The 23,549-nt window shown below is 41.9% G+C and overlaps 1 protein-coding gene across 1 annotated transcript in view; it reads left to right on the top strand.

Annotated features, from left to right (window-relative positions):
* Positions 1-23,549, top strand: part of PTPRG (protein tyrosine phosphatase receptor type G) — a 378,176-nt gene that overhangs the window by 277,070 nt on the left and 77,557 nt on the right. Inside the window, exons 7-9 of the mRNA XM_042823259.1 lie at positions 4,526-4,683; positions 9,335-9,527; positions 22,837-23,021. Coding sequence (XP_042679193.1) covers positions 4,526-4,683; positions 9,335-9,527; positions 22,837-23,021 — 536 coding nt within the window. The remainder of the gene's footprint in view (positions 1-4,525; positions 4,684-9,334; positions 9,528-22,836; positions 23,022-23,549) is intronic.

Below are 23,549 nucleotides of genomic sequence, written 5' to 3'. Positions count from 1 at the left end.
CAAAGCTCTTCTAACTGGTATTGCAGATTATTTGCAGTTATTCAAAGTGTAGCTGGGTAACGTTTCCACCTATCAGGCACTGCACATACATTAATCTTGGAAATAAGCTCATTTTAAGATATTGTTTCCAATGCAGCCAAGTTCCTGTTTTCTTACAGAAAAGCACGATGAAAGTCCAAAGCATTCCATGAGATATAAATGGACTTGGCATGTAGCTATTTTCTTCTGATCTCCAATCCAAGTTCCTGTTGGATTTGAAAGGAGGTTTGATCACAGATAGTTGTGATGCTGTTTACCTGAATATCTCAAGAACATTTCTATTGCACAGTGATTCAGTTAAAATTCAGGGCGATCTTCTTCCAGCATTTCAGAGAATTTATTTTTAGCAAGTCAGTCCTTGAAGTCAAAACATTCAACTGATAGCTCTTGTAATATAGTATTTGTTGGCATCAGCTTCTGAAAACTGCAGTAGCTGGTAGGTATCTACCACCAGTATTGGTTTCAACATCTGATTTTTCCTCTGCTATGAAAACTATTGTGCACAGCTCAGTATTTGTTCACATGCTTTAACAAATCTGGAGTGTAAATAGGTCAGCTCCTTAAAGCGTGCCTGCAGTTGCTGTGGCTTTGGGTTGGTTGTACAAAAAATGGCCCTTGGTCCCATGCAAAAAAGGTAGGGAGATTTACTAGCTCAAAGAATATACTGAGCACTACTGACTGATGATACAGAATTGAAGAAAATGAAGAGTGTTTCTTGTCTAGTAAACAAAAATAGTGTTGAAAGACTGCACCTGATGTTGACACAGGTACATGGCCATCCAGACATTATCTGGGGTTGTTTAGTCCTGTATTTTTGTCTTCTGTTTCCACAGCTAAATTGGCTGAAGAAAGTTTGTATGTGTCACGTAAATATATGTTTCCTACTGTATTAGTGTCAAATAAAAACTCAGACGTAAGCTTTCCTGTTGGTTTGCAGACAAATGTGGAAGCAGAATATGCATTGTTTTTAAAGGAGGAAGACCAAAAAAAGGACAGGAACATTGTATCAGAAGGCACAAGCTAACTGTTAATAGCACTTTGTGAATGTGAGAGTTAAAGCACCATATTGTCCCTTTATGCTGTGGAATGCTCAGTAGTTTAAATAGCACATTGTCTTCATTGTCAACAATGCGTATGTGGCACTTGGTTAATTTTTCCTTGGGAAGTATTAGAGTGAACACTTCTTTACAAGCCTTGGTGCTGCCATTGTCGACTCATCCCTTGTTAACTGCCAATGAAATTGGATGTACGGATCAGAGGGGCAGCTCCATAGTGCTCCTGGTGCTGCTCCTTCCCAGGCTGCCCAACGTGGTGGTGGCTCTGCAGTTTGAGGCTCTGTGGTTACAGTCAGACCCCAGGGCTCCCATTTCCTACTTGTTTTTCTGTGCTCTGGATGGAGCAGGGCAGGGAGCAGTGGAGACCATGCAAGTGTGGGGTTCTTCGTTGGCTCACAAGTGGGTTTTGCAGGATTCATCGCACAGTTTGCAGGTTATTTGCAGGTGAACACAGATGTTATCACTGATGTGTTTTATTGCTTTTGTCTGCCAGTTCTTTTCTTTGTACCTGTCAGCAAACGCCAGATTGTTTTTATTGTTGTAGTGTTGTGTTTTGTTTAATTCTCCTCACATAGAAGGTTGTGTGGTTCCCAGCCTCGTCTGGCTTCTTCCCTCTATGAACTTCTCACCCTGCCCAGTCTGCTCCCAGCTGTCTGGGCAAAATCTCTGCCTGTCCCAGCAGAGAAAAGGAAACAGGAGCTGCTCATGTAAGGCACTGACAAAAGTGGATATTTTTTCCAACTTCACAGCTAGTAGGAATGCTATATATGCACATATACACATATGTAAGTATGTGTGAATAACCATGTTAGTGAATACTGTGGTGTGGCTCGCAGGTGATTCTTTTTACAGATTTACCAACAATCATCAGCAATGTGAGGCTGGAATGTTAAGTGACTTGATTTTCAAATCTCATTTCAAAACTGTTTCAGGCTCTCAGGAACACAACTTCATGGCATTTCCTGTTTTCATATTGTATGGAAGAAAGAGTCCTGAGTCTCTAAGTCACTTGTTTTGTAAGCTTGGCATGAAGATGCTTGTGACTCCGGGTTCTAAAGCTGCACCATGCATCTAGGTGGAGGAGATAGTAATTAATGATCTGTTTTCAAATGTGCTGGGTTATTAAACCATAAACAATTGATTATCATCTATTTTAAAAGTCACGGTAATCCAATTATAGGTGTTTTTTTATTTTAATCATTGGAATTCATTAACAATAACCTACAGCATTGCTCGTAGCCATGAAAAATGAGAGCACACCCTGTCCTACTTAAAGCTGTGCTTCAGCAAAGCTACGTTTTCCTCAAGAAATACCCTTCCTCGTAGCTGACTGTGAGTTTCCAAATGCTTAGGAAAAAAAATCTACCTAATTGATAACTAAAATTTAATCATAGTCGGATACTTCCAGTTTGCATTCAAATAAGATATTTCTCTGTCTAAATAAGCTTCCCTTGGTTGATTATTCATATTGTAGTTCAAAATGTTTAAAAATGAAAGACAGAGTTGGATGAAATGTAGACTACTTAATACAGTGTGTATTTAATATAAAAGTCATGCATTATTCATTTTTGCAATTTGAATAACTTTGAATTTAGCATCCCTGTTCTTCATCTTTTCCTTTGATGAACAATTAATTATTAAAATATAATATTGTCAGCATATGGCACAAAAATCTTTGAGAGTGTAAAATGAGCCTCGTTCTCCTGTCACCCTTTGATAAAGGGATACTCTGCATTCTTGCTTTTACAGAGAGTGTTTGTCCAGCACCTCGGGTATTTCCATCGCTCTAAATAAGAGGTTATCCAAGTTAAAAATAGCTAAGTTGTTAATTATAACCACAGCGTTATTTCATAAATCTTCCAATAAACAAGAATGCAAGGGTTTTCAATCTTCTCTTTTCTCTTTTCAAAATGTGCCTGTACCTCTCCCATCTATTTCATTTATAGTCACTGGCTGTTAGCACAAAAAGGATGTTTGCATGTTCAAATACTTTTGGATTCATAGCACCCACTCTGTGCTCAGCTTCCACAGAGAGAGCTTCTGAAATACAAAACACTTCATTTTGCTGTGAAGCTGCATCTGTGCTGAAGTTTGAAAATCAAATCCTCTGACTGAGTTTGCAATTTTTCAGACCAGTTTTTCCTGTATAAAAATAAACCAATGCGTTTTTAATTGGAAATCAAATTAAATGCGACCTTTTGCTGTGATTATGATTTCTTGATTAGTTCTCTTTGAACTTTGGCCAATCATGTATATTTTACTATTTATTACCTGAGCACACACTTCTCTGAAGGTGTGCTGTGAAAAAATGTTTTATTCTTCACTTGCTTCCTTTCTGAGGCTGCAGAAGTTGTTGGTATCTGCTCGAATTAGAAGGAAAGAAATGGTTAATGAAGATATTGCAGTGCTCTGTTACAAAGCGGTATGCTTTGACTTTCATAGAGTTACTCATTTTGGAACTTCGCAAACTAGTTGATAATGTGCAGGAGAATATGATCATAGAATCATAGAATGGCTTGGGTTGGAAGGGATCTCAGAGACCATCCAGTTCCAACCTTGCTGCCCTGTGGGCAGGATTGCTACCCAGTGAATCAGGCACTTGATCAGATCAGCTGCCCAGCGGGTCCAACAAGGTGGAAAGTTGCTGCAACGTGAACTGGCTTTTGTTTGTAAGAATATAGAAAGTGAGGAATAGAGATGTATGGGAGAGCCTCACGTGTCAGTGTGCCCTGAGGCAGTGAACACCTTTGCACAGATTGAGAGGGAGTGAGTCAGCATAAAGCGCGGAGGATAAATGCAAAGGGATGGCAAGGAAATTGTCTTGCCTGCAGCTGTTCCCTCCTTTCATTTATTTATTTACCTTCACGTTGTTAAATACCACCAGTTTGCTACTGTTACTGGAAGGAGCTCATCCTTCAGCCTGCAGGACTCCACAAGTTGTTTCTTGGATTAGAGGGGAGAGCATTTTTACCTCTGAAATGTTCTTACGGTGCTATGCTGACTGCATCCAGCCTTGACTGCAAAGAGTGGGAGCCCTGGGGCCCAGCTTTGTGCCAGTAGAGCTGTGGCATACCTGCACCACCATCAAGCTGAAGAGAAATTCACAGAGTGTTGAAACCGCTGAATACAGTGTTATTTCAGTGCTTGCAGAAAGCATAGAGATAGCAAGGGCTTTTCACACCTGCATGCATTCTGAATAGGCGTGTATAGGATTGACTGGCATTCTGGCTGCTCTTTTAATAATCAACATATCAACTCTTACAGGGTGCTCCTGATAGGCTGCTTCTATCTTTCATTACATATATATGATAAAATGTGTTGTTGCCCTTACACTTTCCTAGGCTGCCTATCAATGTGATGTCTGTTTTAAAGACATGTTTTAAATAAAATAAAATAAAAAGTGTAATTTTGCTTGTCGAACTCCCCTACAGAGAAAGAGACCTTCCTGGATCCCTTTGTGCTCAGGGACCTGCTGCCAACATCGCTGGGGAGTTACTACCGCTATACAGGTTCCCTGACCACTCCTCCCTGCAGTGAGATCGTGGAGTGGATCGTTTTCCGGAAGCCCGTTCCCATTTCTTACCATCAGGTATGTTTAATTCATCGGCGACATCTCTTAGAATCATAAGGGTTGGAAGGGACCTCTGAAGATCACGGGGTCCAACCCCCCCCCCACCAGCTGAAAGCAGGTTCTTGATTTACCCTCTTTCCAAACCCCATGTTTTAATGCTGTGAACACAAAAATTTCTGCTGACATAACGAGGAGTGTTGGTGAATTATTTTTTTAGTAATATTGTTTCTGAGCATGAGCCATCAGTCTTAAGGAGACAGCATAAAGTGAAACCTGGTTTCCTCTCAGTGATTTATTTGGTGTTGTTTTTGTTAAGATTAAATTAAGCTATGGTGTAAATATTTACATGCTGCTCCTTTTTATTCTTTTTAATTGAAACTTTCTTTTCAAAGTAAAGTGAATTATTTCAGTTCTGCTCAGATTTAGTAATTTGAACTAATTACATTAGAAAAGACGTGTTTCCATTAATTCTCCATGCTTAACTGTTTTTCCAACACAGTAAAGCTGCCATTATGTGCTTAGAGAACTGGTACACAAATCCTTAAAATTAGCACATAGCAGCTTTTAATGCAGACAGACCCCATGTCTGGAATTGGTCTGGAGAAGAATGCTTCCGATAAAGTAATGGATAAATATAGTCCAGTGTTTACCAGTTAAGTGTATTTTTGATGTTTTAAGATTGTTGTCCTTAGAAAGCCATTCTGCTGAAGTTAGTCTTTCATTCATCTTGCTTAAGCCACTGAAAACAAAGCTTTTCAATACCCTAATTCTGTGAATTATACCTAAGCAAGTGGCTCAGCAAGTGGTCATGACCGAAAGGTGTTGGGTCTCAGAGATTTCAGAAGGGTGGAAGGTGGTTGCTGTGCCCCTGCTCCAGGCTTGTCTTCATGTTTCCTAGATCCTACTGCTTCTCCTGTGGACCTTTCCACACTTTTTAAAAGTGCCACGTTCAAAACAAGTCTCAGTGCTTCAGCTGGGTACCATGAGACGTGCAGATTCGTGTGTTGAGCTGCCTGTGCCGGCATTGCTTTGCCTTTTTCACAGCAGCATGCCACTTTTGATGGCTGACAGGAACCCTTTTGCAAATGCCTTCTCCAGAGCTCTCTCTAGCAGTGCTGCTGAGTGAGCATCGTGTGGTCATGCAGGCAAAGCGTGGGACTTTCTGCACGTGGGCCCAGTTGAATCAGACTCTTTGTCTTGTTCAGGCTGTTTCTCTGATTGTCAGGATCATTTTGAATTCTGTCCTTGCCTGCAGGATACTTGCATTCCCATGTAGCTTTTCACTGCATCAGTAACTTTACTGTTTATTATTGGGCGGCTGCGAGGCCTGACCCACACTCAGTTTTATACCCTGTTTTTTACACCCCTGTCTGCAAGTGGGCTGGGTGGTGCACTTTTTTCTTCTTTTTCAGTTTTAACAAATGCAAATAGACTGCTAAATGCTGGCAAGCCCTACGATGGTATGAAGGTGCTTTATCCTGGCATCGTTTCTTTCCTATGAAGTACAATGGTAACGGTGCCAACTCAAGCCTTTACAATTTGGCCTTGCACTGCTTTTTGCATGTGTGTGTGGTTGAAGGGCTGGGTGTTCTGTATGGAGACAGGCTTTCACTGATACTACAACACATGTGGAATAAATAATAGCATTCTCCCACTTGGCAGCTGTGGGGATGGGTGTATTTTAAGACCCTGCCATTGCCATGATTATTATTTGTTACTCTAACAGAAACAGTGCAGTATAATCCATTGCCACAGTTTAACCTTCTTTATCACAAACCCCATGAAACAGTCTGTAATCCCAGAGGAGGAAAGTGATATTGTTTAAGCTTTGTTGCTGTTCCAATTAAATCCTTGCTTTTGTGCAAAATACCTTGCTGTAAAAAGGACGGTTCTGAAGTGGTCCATTTGTAGAGGCTTCTCTATTTTATTCTCTGTGCTCCATCATCATCATCTCTCCCGATAATTAGACAACAAAACAGGACAAGCCGTGTCACCCTGCAGATGCATTGTAAAGCTAAGTGCATTCAGTGACCCAAAGCACAGCATTATCTCTCATAATGCATACCTCAGAGTATCTCATTGTGCTTATAACAGTTTTAGTATTTTTAATTACCACTTTTATATCCAGCCCTTAGAACACTGTGCACATCAGGCTTTAATGGTTTGTAATTACATGACTTGGAATTTTAGATCAGGTTTCTCTGTATCTACAGCACTCTTATAGCGGCTTTTGATTTCTTCTTCTGAACAGGAGCTCTTGTACTCCTTGAAGAGCATGAGTGTAGCTCCTTGACTGTACATCTTTTCTCTTTTTTTTCCCCTGGCAGCTATAGATCAATTAATGTCTCATTTGCGGCAGATAATATTTTTATAGTAAAAATGAAGTTGAAATGACTTATATATACTTCAACACATAAAAAGGGGAAGGTTAAAAATCATATTTGAACTGGCAGTTGTTAAAATGCAATTATACCTCCCCAAGGTAGCGTGGCAGAAGAAAATATTTTAAAAGTTCTCGTTGAAAGTTTAAAAATTCAATTAATGTCATGGAAGCGTAAGCCTTGACTTGACAAGGAGCAGTTGCTATCCAGTTCATGAACTTCTGCAGAGTAACTTAAAGACCTATTAGTTCCCTTCATCAGAACTGGTTCTCGAGCATGGAGTGGAAAACACAAGTAAATGTCTACTGGATTATGGTCAGTGCCTCCTTAGAAGGTCATAGAGGAGCACAGGGCTTAGCAAGATCATCAGGTTTCCTTCTCAAGACAAAAGTGTAAGATAATCCTTTTACCTCACTTTTTAACCCATCTATCAATGCTTTTTAGTACTTCATGCTAGTAATTAGCAAGGAGTTTTCAAGATTTTTTTGACATCTTTCCCTTAAGGATCAGAGAAAATTACAGCAGAGAGCTTGGGAATGTGACATTCACCTCAGATGCAGAAGTACAATCCAAATCTCACCATCAGTGCATGCACTGGAGGCTCAAAGCAATACCTGGGTCCCCTGCCTGAGATGGAGCCAGCCGCCAGCTGTCGCCTTCCTGCTGGCTGCCCACTCTCCCTGTGCGTTGGCTCCCTGCTTGTTCAATAAGAGCAGTTGTCCTCGGGGAAGCTGCTGCTGATAATGTACAAGGATGTGCTGTTACCTTGGAAGTGCCTGCCCATTATGAGGCTCATTTCCCTTGTATTGTGTGTTGGTGCAGAGCAGCCAACTCAGGATCTGCGCACTGAGGTCCGTCCCTTCTCCCTCCTGCTGCTCACTGTGATAACATTCCCATATATTTCTCCATTAGCCAGCCCAGCACACATCCTCACTCCAGGGAGACTGACTTTTGAAATGAAAAGTGTGAAAATTGACTCCACTTGCCTGTGGGATAAGTTTGCCCATGTGATAAGTTTTACATATTTCAGCCCAGTAACAAGGATCATCCAGCCCAGCAGAACTGGCCAGCTGGACAGGAGTAGCAGAAAGAAGTTTCTGTTTACTGGTTTGAAGGGAAATTAAATATTGACAGCGAGTGCCTCTTGATTCAGTGGAGTATCCTTAGCTGTTCTTTCCTTTTATTATTTTTTATCAGCACCGTCAGCTGAGGCTACAATGATAATTTTTCCCAGTTAGAAGTTTCAAGACTCTTAGGCTTTATTCTATACTTTAAGAACAAAAGCACTTAATGAAAAGGATGTTGTGCTCACCTGTCTTTAAACCATGAGCGTAATCCAAGTCCTTTTTAAAGTCTTGGGCCAGATTCTGTACTCTCCAAATCTGTACTATCAATATATGTAATTGATGTTGATGTAAACAATATCAGCAGTGAATCTTTCTCTGCTCTGTCTTGCTCAGCCTTTTCAGCAGACATAACTAATTCTGGTTCTTGACCTGAATGATAACAAGCTATTAGTAAATGCTATACTGACCTTGATAGCTGTGAGAACAGCATTAGCTGAAAATATTTTCATCTTAATTTGCTAGAAATTTTGTTCTAAAGAAATGCTGAGATCCTAAGTAACAGAAAAGTTTCCCAATTACAGTTCTTCCTTCCAGGTTAATACATTTTATTAAAAATAGCTCAAATCTGAGTACAGCTGAGAAAACTTACTCCCAGAGGAATACATGCTAACTGTGCCCATTTTGTGTTATGTTATAATTTCTCACCCTGTTGCAGGTATCAGAGGGAGCAGTGACTGGTAGGGAGGTCAGGGTGCTCAAAGCTGAGAGTCCTGAGGTTGTTCCACTTGTCACTCAGCTCAGGATTTGGGTGTTCATCCCATAAGGGATAAGGTAACATCACCATCTCCTGGAAAGAGCTCTTGGGGTGGAAACGTTTTTGGCATGATAATACAAAACAAAGCAATGCCAACAGTGAGAAGGGCTTGGCAGGGCTGTCACACACTCACACTCCTTCCAGACAACAGGTCTAAGGGGAAATGTGTCCTTGCCCATGACAGACAGCCATGAGTTGCTCAAAGGTCTCCTCTTCTGTTGGGCAGGATAAGTCCTGTGCTGAGATAAGGAGGTTGGCAGTAATTTCAGTGGGCAGCCTGACTTCCCGCAGGGTTTATCAGTCTTGGCATCGACACTTCCTGCCATTTTATTCTCTTATCAGCCATCCAGATTTCAGCACATTGTTTTCTAATTAATGTCCTTTCTCTCCCCTGCCATGATGGTCAGCTGGAAGCTTTCTATTCCATATTCACCACTGAGCAACAAGACCACGTCAAGTCTGTGGAGTACCTGAGGAATAACTTCCGACCACAGCAAAGCCTGAACAACAGGAAGGTGTCTAAGTCTGCTGTGAAGGATGCATGGAGCCAAGATATGATAGACATCTTGGAAAATCCACTGGGCACAGAAGCTTCCAAAGGTAGATTACACTTATAAATTTCGCATTCGACTAATGAGAGATTTTTTTTTTCAACTTTGTCATTAAATTGTGTTGAAGATAGATGTGAGCTGCCAAAGAAATAATGTAGCATATGCAGTGTTTTCTGCTGGTGTATGTCAGCAAATGAACTAACCCTAAGCCTGCCTGCAGTTACCTGTGAAGCTCATTGCCGTGAGATACCATGTAAATGAAGCCCCAAATATGCAAGCCCCAAACAGCCAGTGTCCCTGTTCTGCCAACTGTGGGGCCTTACAGACGCCTGACAACAGGAAATGCTAAGGAAAAGACTCACAGGTACAAGGTTAGCCCCATTAGCACTGACTCTTTGGCTGTTTGAGTCGAAAATGGGGTATCCAGATGTGGTTATGATTTTCACTTCTTACAAGAAAAAAGTTCTGAAGAAACACTGTCCTTTTAATCAAAAGTTTATATCAACCTTTAGGTAATGGTGACTAGGGGAAGAAAAAAATCTCTTCCTTATAGACAGATGATTTCATAATATCTTGCTGAAGTGTTTCATGTGCCTTTTTGTAGAGCAGCTGGTGCTTGCTTCTGTCAGACACTGGCTAATGAGCAGGCTGGAGGGGGCAGGAGGGAGGCTGCAGTTGTTGCGTTGGCACAGACAGCCTTGGCTAGAGGAACACAAAAAATTCTGAGAGAAATGTGTGCGGGATAAAATAAGATTAGAAATAAACATCATTTACTGCCTTTATTTGCCTTTATTTTATTGACTGCTGTTATTTATAGGTAGGAGAAATGACATGTAGTTCCCAGTCTTCAGTCTTCAGAAGTGCACGGTGCTTAACCAGTCCCAACTAAAGTTAAAGGACAGGGGGCAGATTGCCAGAAGGAAATAGCTAAGCAGATTTACAAGCTGCCCTTGCGTACCTGTCGTTTTCACCTGGCCAGGCCCATAGAGCGTAGTTTTCAGATGTGAATCATGAAAACAGCTGCGTTCAGCAGCCTCACCTTCCCACAAGAGTGCTGAAAGAGTGTATTTCTCAGGGCTCATTATTCCGTGAGCGTGCTTATTTTTATATATATAATATACACGTACACAAACCCCATTTACATTAAAGGCAGCCTTGGGATGGAGAATTTACATCAGAAGTGAGAAGGAGATCTTGGAATTGAAGAGACCCTGCTACGCTCTGATGCTCTGGTCTGCAGTTTTCAATCAGTGTTTTAACAGCAACATGTGTCAATATTTATTTCTTCAGTTATATCCTGTGTAATATTACTTACCCAGAACAGTGATGAAAGTTAATAGGTTACGTTATGTTAAAAGCGACAAAACTATCTAGTTATTATTTTGAGTGCAGCCAAGGTACTGCTGATATGCATGGTATCATATTCAAGATTTTATTGTTTTGGCTGTATGCCCAAATATTCGTTTCCTCACTGCAAGGTTTTTAAGATTATAAAAATGTTTTAGGTGGTTTTTACCCCACCTGGTAAATGACTGAAACCCATGATTATGGGCGTTATGAATGCTTAGGTCTGTAGTTAATGGGGTCACCTTGAACTTGGAAGGATTGATTTTGAAGGGGCACTTGAAGTAACTGGAATGATTCTCACTGATTTTGCTCCTTATGGACTCTTACAACTCAGATTCAGCATCTGGCTTAGTTAACATGATGCAAGCCAGCTCATTGGATCAAGGGAGCTGCATAAAGATGGGTCCATCCTTGGATAGTTCGGTGCCTGGGTGCTTAACATCTTACATGCCTGGGGACTGGTGTCCTGAGAAAGTGCTCCTTGGGTCCTCTCCCAGCAATTCCAGGTCCTGTAATCTTTCTACTTGAGCTTACATCATGCTTCTTAGAGACTCAGGTAGGGAGTTACTATCCCCCTTCCTCTGATCTGACAGCATTCAGTGTGCCATCTAATGGCAGGGATGATGCTAAAGTCAGTGATTTCTTTTTCCCTTGAGCTTTTGCTATAGGAAGCTAATGACTGGGCAGCCAGTCTTTTTGTACTGGCTCTGTCAACTTGTCACTTTTTGGGCTGTGTGCACACCAAGGGACACTGAAAATAGGTGTATTTTTTTTCATGAATTTAAAAATAAATAGATTCTACAGTGTTACTAACACAAAATGAATTGTTGCGTATTCTCCAAAGGTTACAGGGATGAGTTATAGCTGTTCTAGAGATATAACAACGTGGATGTTTCTGGCCCCTTCTCTGACAAAGGTGAACAGTGATGATGTGCGTGGACCACTGCACATTCTGAACTACTGACATATAAATAAAATGAGTTGAAGTCATAATACTTGAGTGAAAGCAAAACCTATTGTTTATTCAGCTAGTAAATACAGTACCTCTTTATACAATGTCATTCATGCAAAAGTACTGAGAAGCTGAATACAGAGTGCTGCTCAGCCAGACAGTCTAGCATACAAATATAAGAGCGTGGGGTTAGCATAACAAATTTATTTTATGCAGAATCTTCTGCACACCTCACAGTTGTGTCTCAATGTTTTCCACATTGCGTTCAGCAATGTGACCAATGGCTGTCGCGTTACCTCCTGTATACTCTCCTGGGCTTAAGTTTGTATGTTGTAGAAGAGGACAAGGTCATGAAAATGTGTCTTTTACTTCCTGCAAGGTAGTATGGTTTGTGATGGTCTTCAGCTCTGGAGGGGAAGTGTGGATTTGTTTGTCGGTGTGCATTTTTGCAATTTGTTTCTTCTGTCACACACGATTAAGTCTGTGGGCAGTAGAGCTAATCTAGAAAGCAATATAGTGTTTGTTATGTAAGCTTTTCTTAGTTTGGAGGAAAATGTGCCCAGAACAATTTGCATAATGTTCAGAATAATTTTCAGAATTCCCTGGTGAATAGTGAGCTTCAGATCAGTGCAGAGCAGTGAGGCTTTGCAGTTGTCCATTGATAAATGTGGGATCCTGAACACTTTGGCAGCAAATGGGAATGTTTTTTCCTCGCTATCAAAGCCATCTCAGGTCACAGAACAGGCTCCAATGAGTTTGGGTCCAGTCTATTAGCTAAATGTGAATGTTGCATCTTTTCTCTTGTAGTTACTCTCCTTTTCCTCTTATTATTTAATTTTAAAGAGGCATTAAAGGGAGATGGCACTATTTACAACAACCAGAATATAAGATGGCAAAAATATTGTAGTTAACTTGGAACAGTGTAGAGGACTAATTTTTCGGTTGACGGTGGAAACTCCAGCTTTCCTTTTGTGTTAGTTTTTAGTAGGAAGAGCTTTCTTTGGTTCTATTATCTCATTCCTTCCTCCTGTTCGCAAAAGGCAATTTAAAGCAGTTCTCATATGCCTGAGCTAAAAGCCTGCACATAAGATCTCTGCTAAATCAGAGCCTATGAACTGAACTTAATTCTGAAGTTGACCCTAGAGCTGTTTTAAGAAACCATACAGACTGCCTTTAAATGTAATATTTCTGAAATACACCATTCAAGAAATACACAGTACAGCTATATAATAATAACAGCTGGTGGATAGATAATAAACCATCATACCAGAGGACTCACCAGTGTTACACTGTCGTTTAATATAAAGTCTTGCAAATTTTGAGGTTCTCTGTACAGACATACTAAACCATGAGTGTATTTGTAAAATATTCACCAGATACTGTGAATAACAGCCAGTGGCAGTGCTTGAAGTTTTGCAAATAAATATCTCTGTTAAAATTTTCTCCTTTCTTATCAGTTCCATCCTCTGTGGCTCAGAATTGTATCTTTCATGAATTGTGTTCATGGCTTTTCATAGGCAGCCTTCAGACAGTTACTGCTAATTATTTGTCAGATTCATGGTGTACATCGCCCTTGGTGGGCAGAGTTCTTACATAAAAGTCTGTCCTGTTCAAGGACCTGATCCTGCATATTCTTTTGTACTCTCTTATGTTGTCCCATGAAGGAGAGAGATATTAGATATTTACAAAACCTTACCTGCTTCAGTTAGATGGAGGTAGGGAAGCTCAGGAGAAAAAGGTGTTTCATTTCCTTGTTTCAGGGTGTACCCCATGTGCAACAATATTTGCCCATTTTATTTTGCTGCTAATTAGGACCATCAAATGTTGGTTCTTCTCTTTATGTTTTTTAAATCTGTAAGAAAAAAACCTTTAACCTTTCTGTCTCATTAAACGTGCTGCAAGCCTCCCAACACTTAAACAAGCATCCCATGTGAGGGGCTCTTGACATCAGAGTTTTCTTTCACAGATGCCTGATTACTTCTCCAAAGGTGTCTGATTACTCTTTGCTGGAGTCTCAAATGATGCTGTTTCCCATCAGTGGGAATTCGCCTTAGAGTACCATCTTTAATTATGATCCTAGGCTAAGTTAAATAATAAGCAGTCATAAATTCACTCTAGTAAAACTTAGCTTGGAATTCTAACAGCTGGGACATTTCTCTAGTAATGTGCAGGTGGTCATTTTCCTTAGTGCTCTTTGTAAGCTGTAGTGATACCATTTGGAAGTCATTGTAACCTAATGCCACTAAAACCACCCAGAAGGTACTTGGATTTTCCCTCCCCCATGCTTTGCACTGGAGGCATTGCTCCTGCTATCAATCTGCAGTGAAAGATACAGCACTGCTTGAGCAAAACAGTTCAGTTCTATGCACTACTTCACAGCTTCTGACATAGGAAAAGAAACCAAGGCGTCCTGTGAAGGTATTGTGTTTTTGGCATGGCATCACTGTGTTGGGGTGCATCATAGAATCATAGGACCATTACGGCTAAAAAAGATCTCTAAGACAACCAAGCCCAACCATGAACCCACCCTCACCATACCCACTGACCACATCCCTAAGTGCCACATCTCCATGGTTCTTGAACACCTGCAGTGTTCAAGTGTGAGGTGACTCCATCACCTCCGTGGGCAGCTTGTGCCAGTGCATCATCATCACTCTTTTGGAGAAGAAATTGTTTCTAATATCTAACCTGAACTCTCATGCAACTAAAGTTTATTACTTCTTGTCCTATTGCTAGATAGAGTGCGTCTCCACTGCCGCATTATCTTCAGTTCTGCTGGAGATTAAGCGCAGTGCAGTGACATCGTCATTCTGAGACAGATAGTTTAGAGCTTTGATGGCAGTATTTCTCATTGAGAACAAGTTATTTGCCTCATTTAGAGCCTTTGTTATTACTCCCAGTAATTTGTTTTTGCTTTCTAAATGCACATGTTTTATGAGAACTTCCTCAAAACAACTTCATGGTCTCTTCATACCCTCAGGTTCTCTCTAGGAGGACAGAAAGGGGATTAGCAGACAAGTTCTACTCCTACAGAATGTATATACTTTATTCAAACCTAAGTGGCCACAAAATATTGTATAGCATAACTGTAATCTCCTCTCTGAAATAACAGCATTGTAAATGTAAATTCAAAATAACATCCATTGTTGACATCTTGAGATGGAGTTGCTAAAGCAAAATGATACTCTTCATTTTCTTTAAATATCTTAGGGGAGGTGCAAATGAGCAAGAACATTTTTAGTTAATTTATGGTATGTTTACCATTTGATTGTTCTTGCACTTTAGAAGAATCAGTCTTACAGGTTGATTTCCTCATAGCTTAACTTCTTCCCCCTTTCCTTGGATGACTGGATTTTTCCTCCTTTTTGATTTCATATTGTTATGAAGATTGCTCTTTCCCATTCCATTCCTCTTTTATGAACTGTGTACTTTAATCAGGTCAGTGCCCTACTGCTGTGTGCTGGTGCAGATGAATCTATACATCATTATTAGGATTTCAGCTAGCACAGCAGGCTGACTGGGTGCAAAAGGTTGCACTTCAGGGTGGTAACACCACACTGCTAATTGCTTGCACTGCATCCTCCTGCACTATAGGCTTGCTCAGCTGCCGCTACACCTCAGTGCTGTGAGCAAGTATACTCCCTTCCTGTTGTGATAGTCTCTTTTGACATGCACCTTGGGTACCTGCTGTAGTCTCTTTGGGCAGAAATCAGTCTGCTCCTTCTGCATGTCTCATCTGTTCCACCTCAGATTTGCTTTTCTCATCCATGTCTTGATCTGCAGTGCTGGATTCTCATGTACAGTGCTGTCTTGGAGCGCACAGTGCAGAAGTGGGAGAGGACAGGCTGCTGTATCCTAAATAGTCTGTATTAGTCAGGTAGAAGACAAAGCATTGCAGGAGAAAAAATAGTCCATTTTGAAAGGAAATCAGGTGCAGAAAGATGTGGTGCATATACTTGATCTCATGCTTGCCTTTGAGTGACTGTTCTGTAGGCTTCTGCTTTCACCCACTGTAACCTTTGTGAGGTTGCCATGTGAGCACTGCATGGATCTATGCCTGAGTGTAGTGGACAGCATGCCAGTAGCTTTATTAATAAGCAGTAAGTAACTGTTTGCGCTTGTTTATATGTTACCTATAAAAGCATAACCAAAAGAGCAAGAGGAATAGAGTGAAAGGTTTGGGTTCATAGCTGCCACTGTACTTAGAATAGCCAAGTACTTGTAAGGGAACTGGATGATTTGTTCCACTTAAACTTGTGGGGAATTCATTTCTGCACTGCATACCCACTGGTCCAGCTGTATAGCCCATACAAGGACTGATTTTAATTTCAGCCTTCATTTTATATTGGCTTGTAGTGTGCCTGTGGATGCCTGTGGAGCATCTTTCTCACTGGAAAAAGCCTGCAAAAGCTACAAAAGGGAAGCCACTTTCCCACACTGATTTTGGGCATCCTTGAGGCAGGTACCAGAATGCTCTCCTGGCCTCACTGGCTCATTCCTCCTATGCCTCCTGGTCCAAGCAGCCCTCACCAGGACATTGGAAAGGGCAGTTTGGCCAATGCAGCAGATATGCATCCTCCTTGCAAGAAATCCCTCTTGTTCCCCATGTGGATTCAGAACATGCCACTGAAAGTGATTCCACATGTTACGTCAAACACACTATATAAGGATGTAGATGTACATTTTAAACACAGGGCATCCTTTGTGTGCGTGTACGTGTGTGTAATATAAACTCAGAGCTTGCAGAGCCGATCTCTGGCAGACATCAGCTTAGCCCAGCATGGCATCTCATGGAGCAAAGCTGCTCAGTGCCTGCTAAGGATGCAAGGGTTCAGACCACAGCTGTAGAACGATGTTTGTGAACTATATGAAATATTTGGGCTCAAACACAACCTAGTAAAACATATAATCCATGCCTTTCAGAAAAATAGGAGCTGTTGCTGTGATGCCATGGAAACTCAAATGCTAGAAGGAGCCGTACAGTAATGAGTCAAACGTGCTCCAAATGCTGGTTGTACATTCACTGCAGGAAATGGGCAGGTAGAAGAGGGGCAAAGCCAGCCTGCCCAGTGCCGCTGGGCCAGCAATGCCCCACATTTAGCTCAGGAGGTTACTTCATGGGGTTCAAAAAACAAGTGCAGGATCTGTCAGTGTCCCTTACACCTTAAGAAACAGCCTTGTTTGAAGCATAGTGAAAGGTAAGAGCAGGGAAGATAAATAGTCTGTCTCCTAGCTACATTCTGCCTGTGGATTGAAGTAGATCAACACAAATATTTGCGTGTACAGCATGCTCCAGAGCCTGCAAATGCCTGCTGGTGAAGTGCAGGCAAAGGTAAAGGAAAAATGCATGTTTCTCTTTAAAGCAATTATCCTTATATATTAATAATGTCATTTATAAGTACTGCAGGAAGTTAACAGCATACGCTAAAGCAAAGAAAAGAATTGCACGCATTTAGTAAAAGGAGTAGGGCGAGAATGTTGTAAGTATGCCTCATAGCACTTTTCTATGTATTAGAGCATGTGTTGTCTCTGCATATGATCCTCGTAGTCGATTTGTTATCCTCTGGGAGCGCAGCCCTTGCTGAACTCCAAGATTAAATCAGACAGCCAAAAGAATGCTGTTGTTTGTCATGGGTCAGATTCCCTTCTCAGGCATTTCCATCGAGTAGCACCAACACAAGGCAGCTGGAGCTGGCACTGTATCACCACTGGTACCATGATTATGTTGGCATGGCATTAAAACAAGTGTGAATGTGTTTATAGTTTTGAGGGCCTGATAATGAGAAGGAATATATGTTTGCATCTATATATTGTTGAAACCATTTTTCTTCCTTTGCTGGTGGTGGCATTGCTTTTGTCTTGTCTACAATCAGGTTTCTGCAGGCTGCCAAGCTCGGCACAGTGTTTGCCAATAGCGCAGGCATCGATTACACTGTTTGCAGGCTCCTCTGACATCAGCTGGGAAACTCATGGCTGGGTTAGGTGTCACTGCAGCAGTGGCAGCAAGGACTCCATCTGTCCTGCAGACCTGGCTCTTCCACCTCTTTCCCAGTGCTAAGGTTGAGGGGAAAGCACTCTTTCCCAGTGCTAAGGTTGATGAGGCAGCCAAGCTGCCTCATCAGCTTGGCTATCCACTTGTTTGCCCTGCCTCTGCCCTCTGTTGACTTTGACAAGACCCTTATCGCTGTCTTTTACCTGCCTCTGAGCAGTCCTCAGGCAGTAGCATGCGATGAGCACATCCCCATATGCAGATGTATGTGTATGAATTGCTTCACAAGGTCCGTGCCCATCTCACAACGAGGGATTCAGGACTTCACTGGGACACTGCTTTTCTGCTCCGAAAAATGTCAGAATTCTATCATTCAATGCACATCCCGCGATAGCAAGGAAGAGGAATGGCAAGTTTGTGTTGCTGAGACGTGTAGCAGGAGGGAGAGAGTGGGATTTTCCAAAAGAGGGCATAGCACAGCTAGAAATAACTGCGTTTAAAGTAGTGACATTTTTATGCACAGAAAAGCTAACTTAGAATATTTTTAGAGGATTTTATAAATCCCTCTGAGCTCAGTACCTCTGGATTCATCATGCAAGATACCTGTGTTACAGGGAGAAGATGTACAAGAAATAACCCCATATATAGCTCCTGTGCTCTCTTGTGCTTTCCCTAAGTAGTTCTTATAACCACAGGTAGCATATGCAAAAAGCATAATGAAACCCAGAAAGCTTGGCTGCTTTTGCATTTCTCTCTGTGAAAGAGAAATATAGGCTGCTTTTGAAAACAAACAGACAAAAAAGGAAAGCTGTCATAATCTCGCTGACATGCCCTTTCTGCAGTCATGGGTGTATCTAAATATCAGTGGTTAATTTTTGCAAAATGATAAGCCTTCTTTTTGTCTTTCAGCTCTGTGAAATGTAGCTGCCAGGAGCTTTTGGATTAAGCTTTATCAGGCTCCAGTTAGGAAAGCCTCGTGGAGGTTACGTAGCCAAATACAACACACAAATCAAATTATGGAAGAAATGAATGTGGAGTTGTTAAATTAATTTTGTTTGTTCCAGCCCACTGGAATGTTTTTAACACGAAGAAAATAATTCTGTGCTGTATGACTGGCCTGGCCAGTGCTTAGGACTGTATTAGCATGCTGCATTTGTCTGCAAGTGGTAAACAGGTTTTCTCTAAGCTTGAGTGAGCTTTTGGGTTTTATTTGTAGAGGACATGCAGTACTTGGGGCATTGCTGCATGATGTCCCCCTGCTGCAGCAAACGTCCCATCCTGCTGAGCCTCCCAGAGATGTTCCTATGGCCCCAGAGAGGCTGTTCTGCCTCCTGGGTCTCCAGCAGTCTGCTGGCCCTCCGTCATGGCTTTGGTATCACCCTAGACCTACACAGTGCTAGTTCAAGTATCTCTACTCTTTGTTTACAGAATCATTAAGATTGGAAAAGACCACTAAGATCATTCGGTCCAACCATCACCCATCCCCACCATGCCCACCAGCCATGTCCCTCAGTGCCACATCTCCACAGTTCTTGAACATACCCAGGGATGATGACTCCACCACCTCCTGAGCAGCTCGTACCAGTGCCGTACTGTTATACCACAGAGAGACACCCTGAAATCTCCCTCAGTATTTTTATTATCCCTTAGGATCTGAGTGTAACAGAACATTAGTAATGCTTTCTTAAAAATAGCTGAAATCTGCCATTTCAGTGTGAAGTGATGTTGGTTCTTGGGCTATGTTTTGTTTTTTTTTTCTGAAGCACATCATGAGTACATTGGATTCTTTGCTTATGTTGCCTGGTTAAAAGAAAACATTGACCAACCCACACGTGTTACTCTTTGGTGTATTCTGATTCAGTCCTGAGGAGCACTCAGACATCTCTTTCCTGACCCAACCTCTTTCTGCTTCTGTTTGTCCTCAGGCACTCATTTTGTGGAATCATTAGAAGCTCTTTAGTGTAAAAAAAAAAAAAAATAAAAAAATAGAAAAGAAAGAGAAGAGCTGCGATTTTTTTAATCTTCTGCTGAAAATCCAATGCACACAGAATATTGAAAGGAAAATTACCTCTGTGGAAAATGCCAGTTGTTTTATAAATGGTCAAATCATTACATTTTTTCTTGCTTTTCAGACATTTGCTACGTTATTACACATCTCTTTAATTAAATCATCAAATTGAATTATTGGATCAAATGTTTTTTATTCCATTGTATCCTGAGCAGGTTTGGTTAAATTAATAAAACCATATGTTTCATTTTATAAAAAGGATTTTTTTTTTTTTTTGCCCATTCATAAGCTGTAAAAAGAAAGAAAAAGTGAGCGAACAAAAAATGCTGGTTATTACTTAATTACATCAGGTTCTTCTGAGTGCCTCTGAGGAATTGCAAAGCAAAGTCATACTAAGTCATAAAAAGTTTGTAACATCATTTACTGTGAAATAGCAGCAGAGTAAATTCCATCTCCTTTTGGCTGGCCATGAAGGCAACTCACCCCAGTCATGCAGTGTCTCGGTGAAGTCTTGCAGTCATTGAGCTGCTTCAAGTGCCCATATCCTTGGATCACGATGCACGGTCGCAGAGGATGTCTTAATGTTGAGCCTGTATGTCTCCATTTACCCTTGGGACATTTGTTCCCCTCCTCTGGTAGTCATGAGCTGTTCTGAGTTATGTGGATGCTGGCTGCAAAGAGTGGTGTGGAGCAGAGGACATGGCAGTCCCCTCTCCGTTGGGTGGCTTAGGGTCGTCATCTACAAAAGCATGGGATGGTTGAGAGGGGCATTGCAATTAAGGTAATCTGTCTCTCATGAAGGTTATCTGGTTGAATTATTTCTGCAAGAATTTGATGCATGATCACTTTAACTGTATAAATCTCTGGATCTCCTCATGGAGAAGGAGGACTAGATGGACTTTCAGGTCTGGGTATTCCTTCACCCTGGGTACCACCTCCAATTGGATTTATTTAGGAGGAATGGCGAAAGCCAGCATGGCATTTTGAGGAGTGATTCTGTGATGACAAAGGGCTTCAGAGGGGGCAGTTATGATTTATTAGTGCCGTTATCAGTAAACAGTGATGTAAAGGAGAATTGATCTGACAATCTCAGCAGAAGGAGGTGAGCATGGAGAGGCATACCAAGAACCACGAAGCTCTGTAAATCTCAGCAGTGGTGTCTGCTCTCAGCTGTGCCCTCAGAGTTGGGTCCAGCACCCCCTTCAGCACTCAGCTGCATTGCCAGCAAAATGAAGCTCTTGGGTATTTTCCTGTTGCATTGGTAATATTGGTGTGTACAGTGTTCTGTCTTTTTTATTTAGGAACTGTAACTTATTTCAGCAATGCTACAGCAGAGCTATAAGACCGACCTGGAACTCCAGGCCTAGGAGCAGACTTTTCAGTACAGCCAAGACTCCATAGAAGTGAACTAACGTCCAGATATATACGCAGTCACCTACCTGCAGCATGCATACAAGCTGAATGGGCTGGGTTTAAATGGAAGTCATATTAGGAAAAATAACTGAAACAGTGTCAATGTGATGGGCTGGTGACACTTTGACTTTCCCTGCCAAAATGTACCATCTCCTTTGCCACAGCGCATGTATTTAGGCATCATTTCAAGTGATTTTTCTTGCTTCAGAGTTTGGAAAGTGAACATGAGAATCTGTCCTGAACTGTGTATTTTAAACACAATATTTTAAAGCTTGGAAAATATCTGAACTCCATAGTTGGAAAGTGAATGATAAACTTTATAGATAGCATATGAGTGCCATCTAGTGTTTTTCATTAGTACCTCGACCTTCATATTTCAGTTGCTTGAAAGGTATGTTCTGCAGCAGCTGCAAGTGGGCTGTGCTCTGTGTCCAACCATGCACCAACCACGGTTGGGGCCAGAAATGACTTCTGCCTCTGCACTCTGGGTATGGTGAGGAAGCCACAGCTTTTGGAGGCTGGCTAGAGAAAGACATTGAGATTTTGGAAAGGGTCCAGAGGAGGGCGACTAAGATGATCAGGGGGCTGGAGCACCTCCCCTATGAGGACAGGCTGAGGGAGTTGGGCTTGTTCAGCCTGGAGAAGAGAAGGCTGCGGGGTGACCTCATTGCAGCCTATCAATACCTGAAGGGAACCTACACCCACGAGGGGAGTAAACTCTTCAAAAGGGCTGACAACAGCAGGACTAGGGGAAATGGATCGAAGTTGAAGGAGGGAAGATTTAGGTTGGATGTTAGGGGGAAGTTCTATACAAGGAGAGTGGTTAGGCCCTGGAACGGGCTGCCCAGGGAGGTTGTGGATGCCCCGTCCTTGGATGTGTTTAAGGCCAGGTTGGACGGGGTCCTGGGCAACCTGATCTGAATGTGTGTGTTTGGTGGCCCTGCTAGGCAGGGGGGTTGGAACTACATGATCCTTGAGGTCCCTTCCAACCCGGGTGATTCTGTGATTCTGTGATCTGTGATTCTGTGATTCCCCTGCCTGCTAGCAGAAGGAGATGGCTGAAGGCCATCAGGTGCTGCTCTTTCCTGTGCTGATGATATTTTAATGACAAACAGTTCAGAGACTATGAAGGAAAACATGTAGGAAAAAAGAGCAAGAACTAACTTCTTGTGTACAAAAGATGTACTGGGTTAGGAGGAGAATGATTACTGACATAACAGTGTCACATTGTTAGAGGATACAACTACTGCCAGAGCCAGCAGAGCACACCTGGTAGTTTTCTCCCTTCATATGGTGGGAGGCTGGGGGCCAGGAAAGATGGGGCTCTACTGTAATTATGAATGTGGAAATAGAAAACTTTTTATTGACCAGGTTGAAATATACGTGCAAATGCTTGCACTAAAATTAAGGCAAAGCACTGAGCAGTCAGCTTGAGAGAATGGATTCTCTCTCTCCCTTCACTCTGGAGAGCAGAAAGCAGCTGCAGGTGGTATTAAATCCCATTGGTCTCAGTGGATTGCAGTGTAAGCTATTACTGCAGGCAAGGGCATTAAAGAAAAAGCTTGGGTCTTAGAGTGAGGCACAGTTCTCCCTGTTTGTTTTCTCTCAGTTATTTACAAGAGTTTCATATTTTTCTTTTCCTTTTTCAGCTTGCAGCACTCCCCCAGTCAACATGAAAGTGCAGCCTGTGAACAGGACAGCGTTGCTTGTAACCTGGAACCAACCAGAAACCATCTACCACCCTCCAATCATGAACTACATGATCTCCTACAGTTGGACTAAAAATGAAGATGAAAAGGAGAAGACTTTCACCAAGGACAGTGACAAGGACCTGGTAAAACCACAGCATCAGCCCCAGGCACACGTATCAAACTGTCCTTACACTGTCTTCTCAGCAGAAGGAAGCAGAGGAGGGAAGCAGCTGTTACATTACTGACAGACTAGGATTTGACTTGCCATGTATTGCTATTAGATTGTTAGGCATTAGTTGAACATTGCCTAACAGACTTACCCAAAACACTGGTGTCTGAATTTATAGCTTATGTGAGTGCATAAAGGACTAAATCTGCAGACACGTTTTCATGTGCTGTTGCCAAGAAGCAGCTGTCTCAGGAAATAGTCAGACTCTGAGTACCTTTTAGCTTCTGTTCAGCTCACAGCTTTTCGCATTAAAATCCCCGGTCCCCCAGAATCTGCTGCTGGGTTCAGGCTCTTCCCTGTGCATAGCCCTGTGCAGTCTTTGGATCGGTTTCTGATCTGTGAGTGCTGCCAGCAGCAGTCAGGGCAGGAGGATTATTGCAGAGTTGCTCTGTGCATGCGCTGCCTCACTCCTCTTGTAAGAGAAAAAGTGGGAAGAGCAAGA

The sequence above is a fragment of the Centrocercus urophasianus genome, unplaced genomic scaffold, assembly GCF_019232065.1.
Source record: "Centrocercus urophasianus isolate 14NV4802_14NV808 unplaced genomic scaffold, USGS_Curo_1.0 seq_22, whole genome shotgun sequence".
Classification (NCBI taxonomy): Eukaryota; Metazoa; Chordata; class Aves; order Galliformes; family Phasianidae; genus Centrocercus; species Centrocercus urophasianus.
The sequence above is the reverse complement of the archived record's forward strand: the minus strand, read 5'-3'. Positions and strand labels throughout refer to the sequence as shown.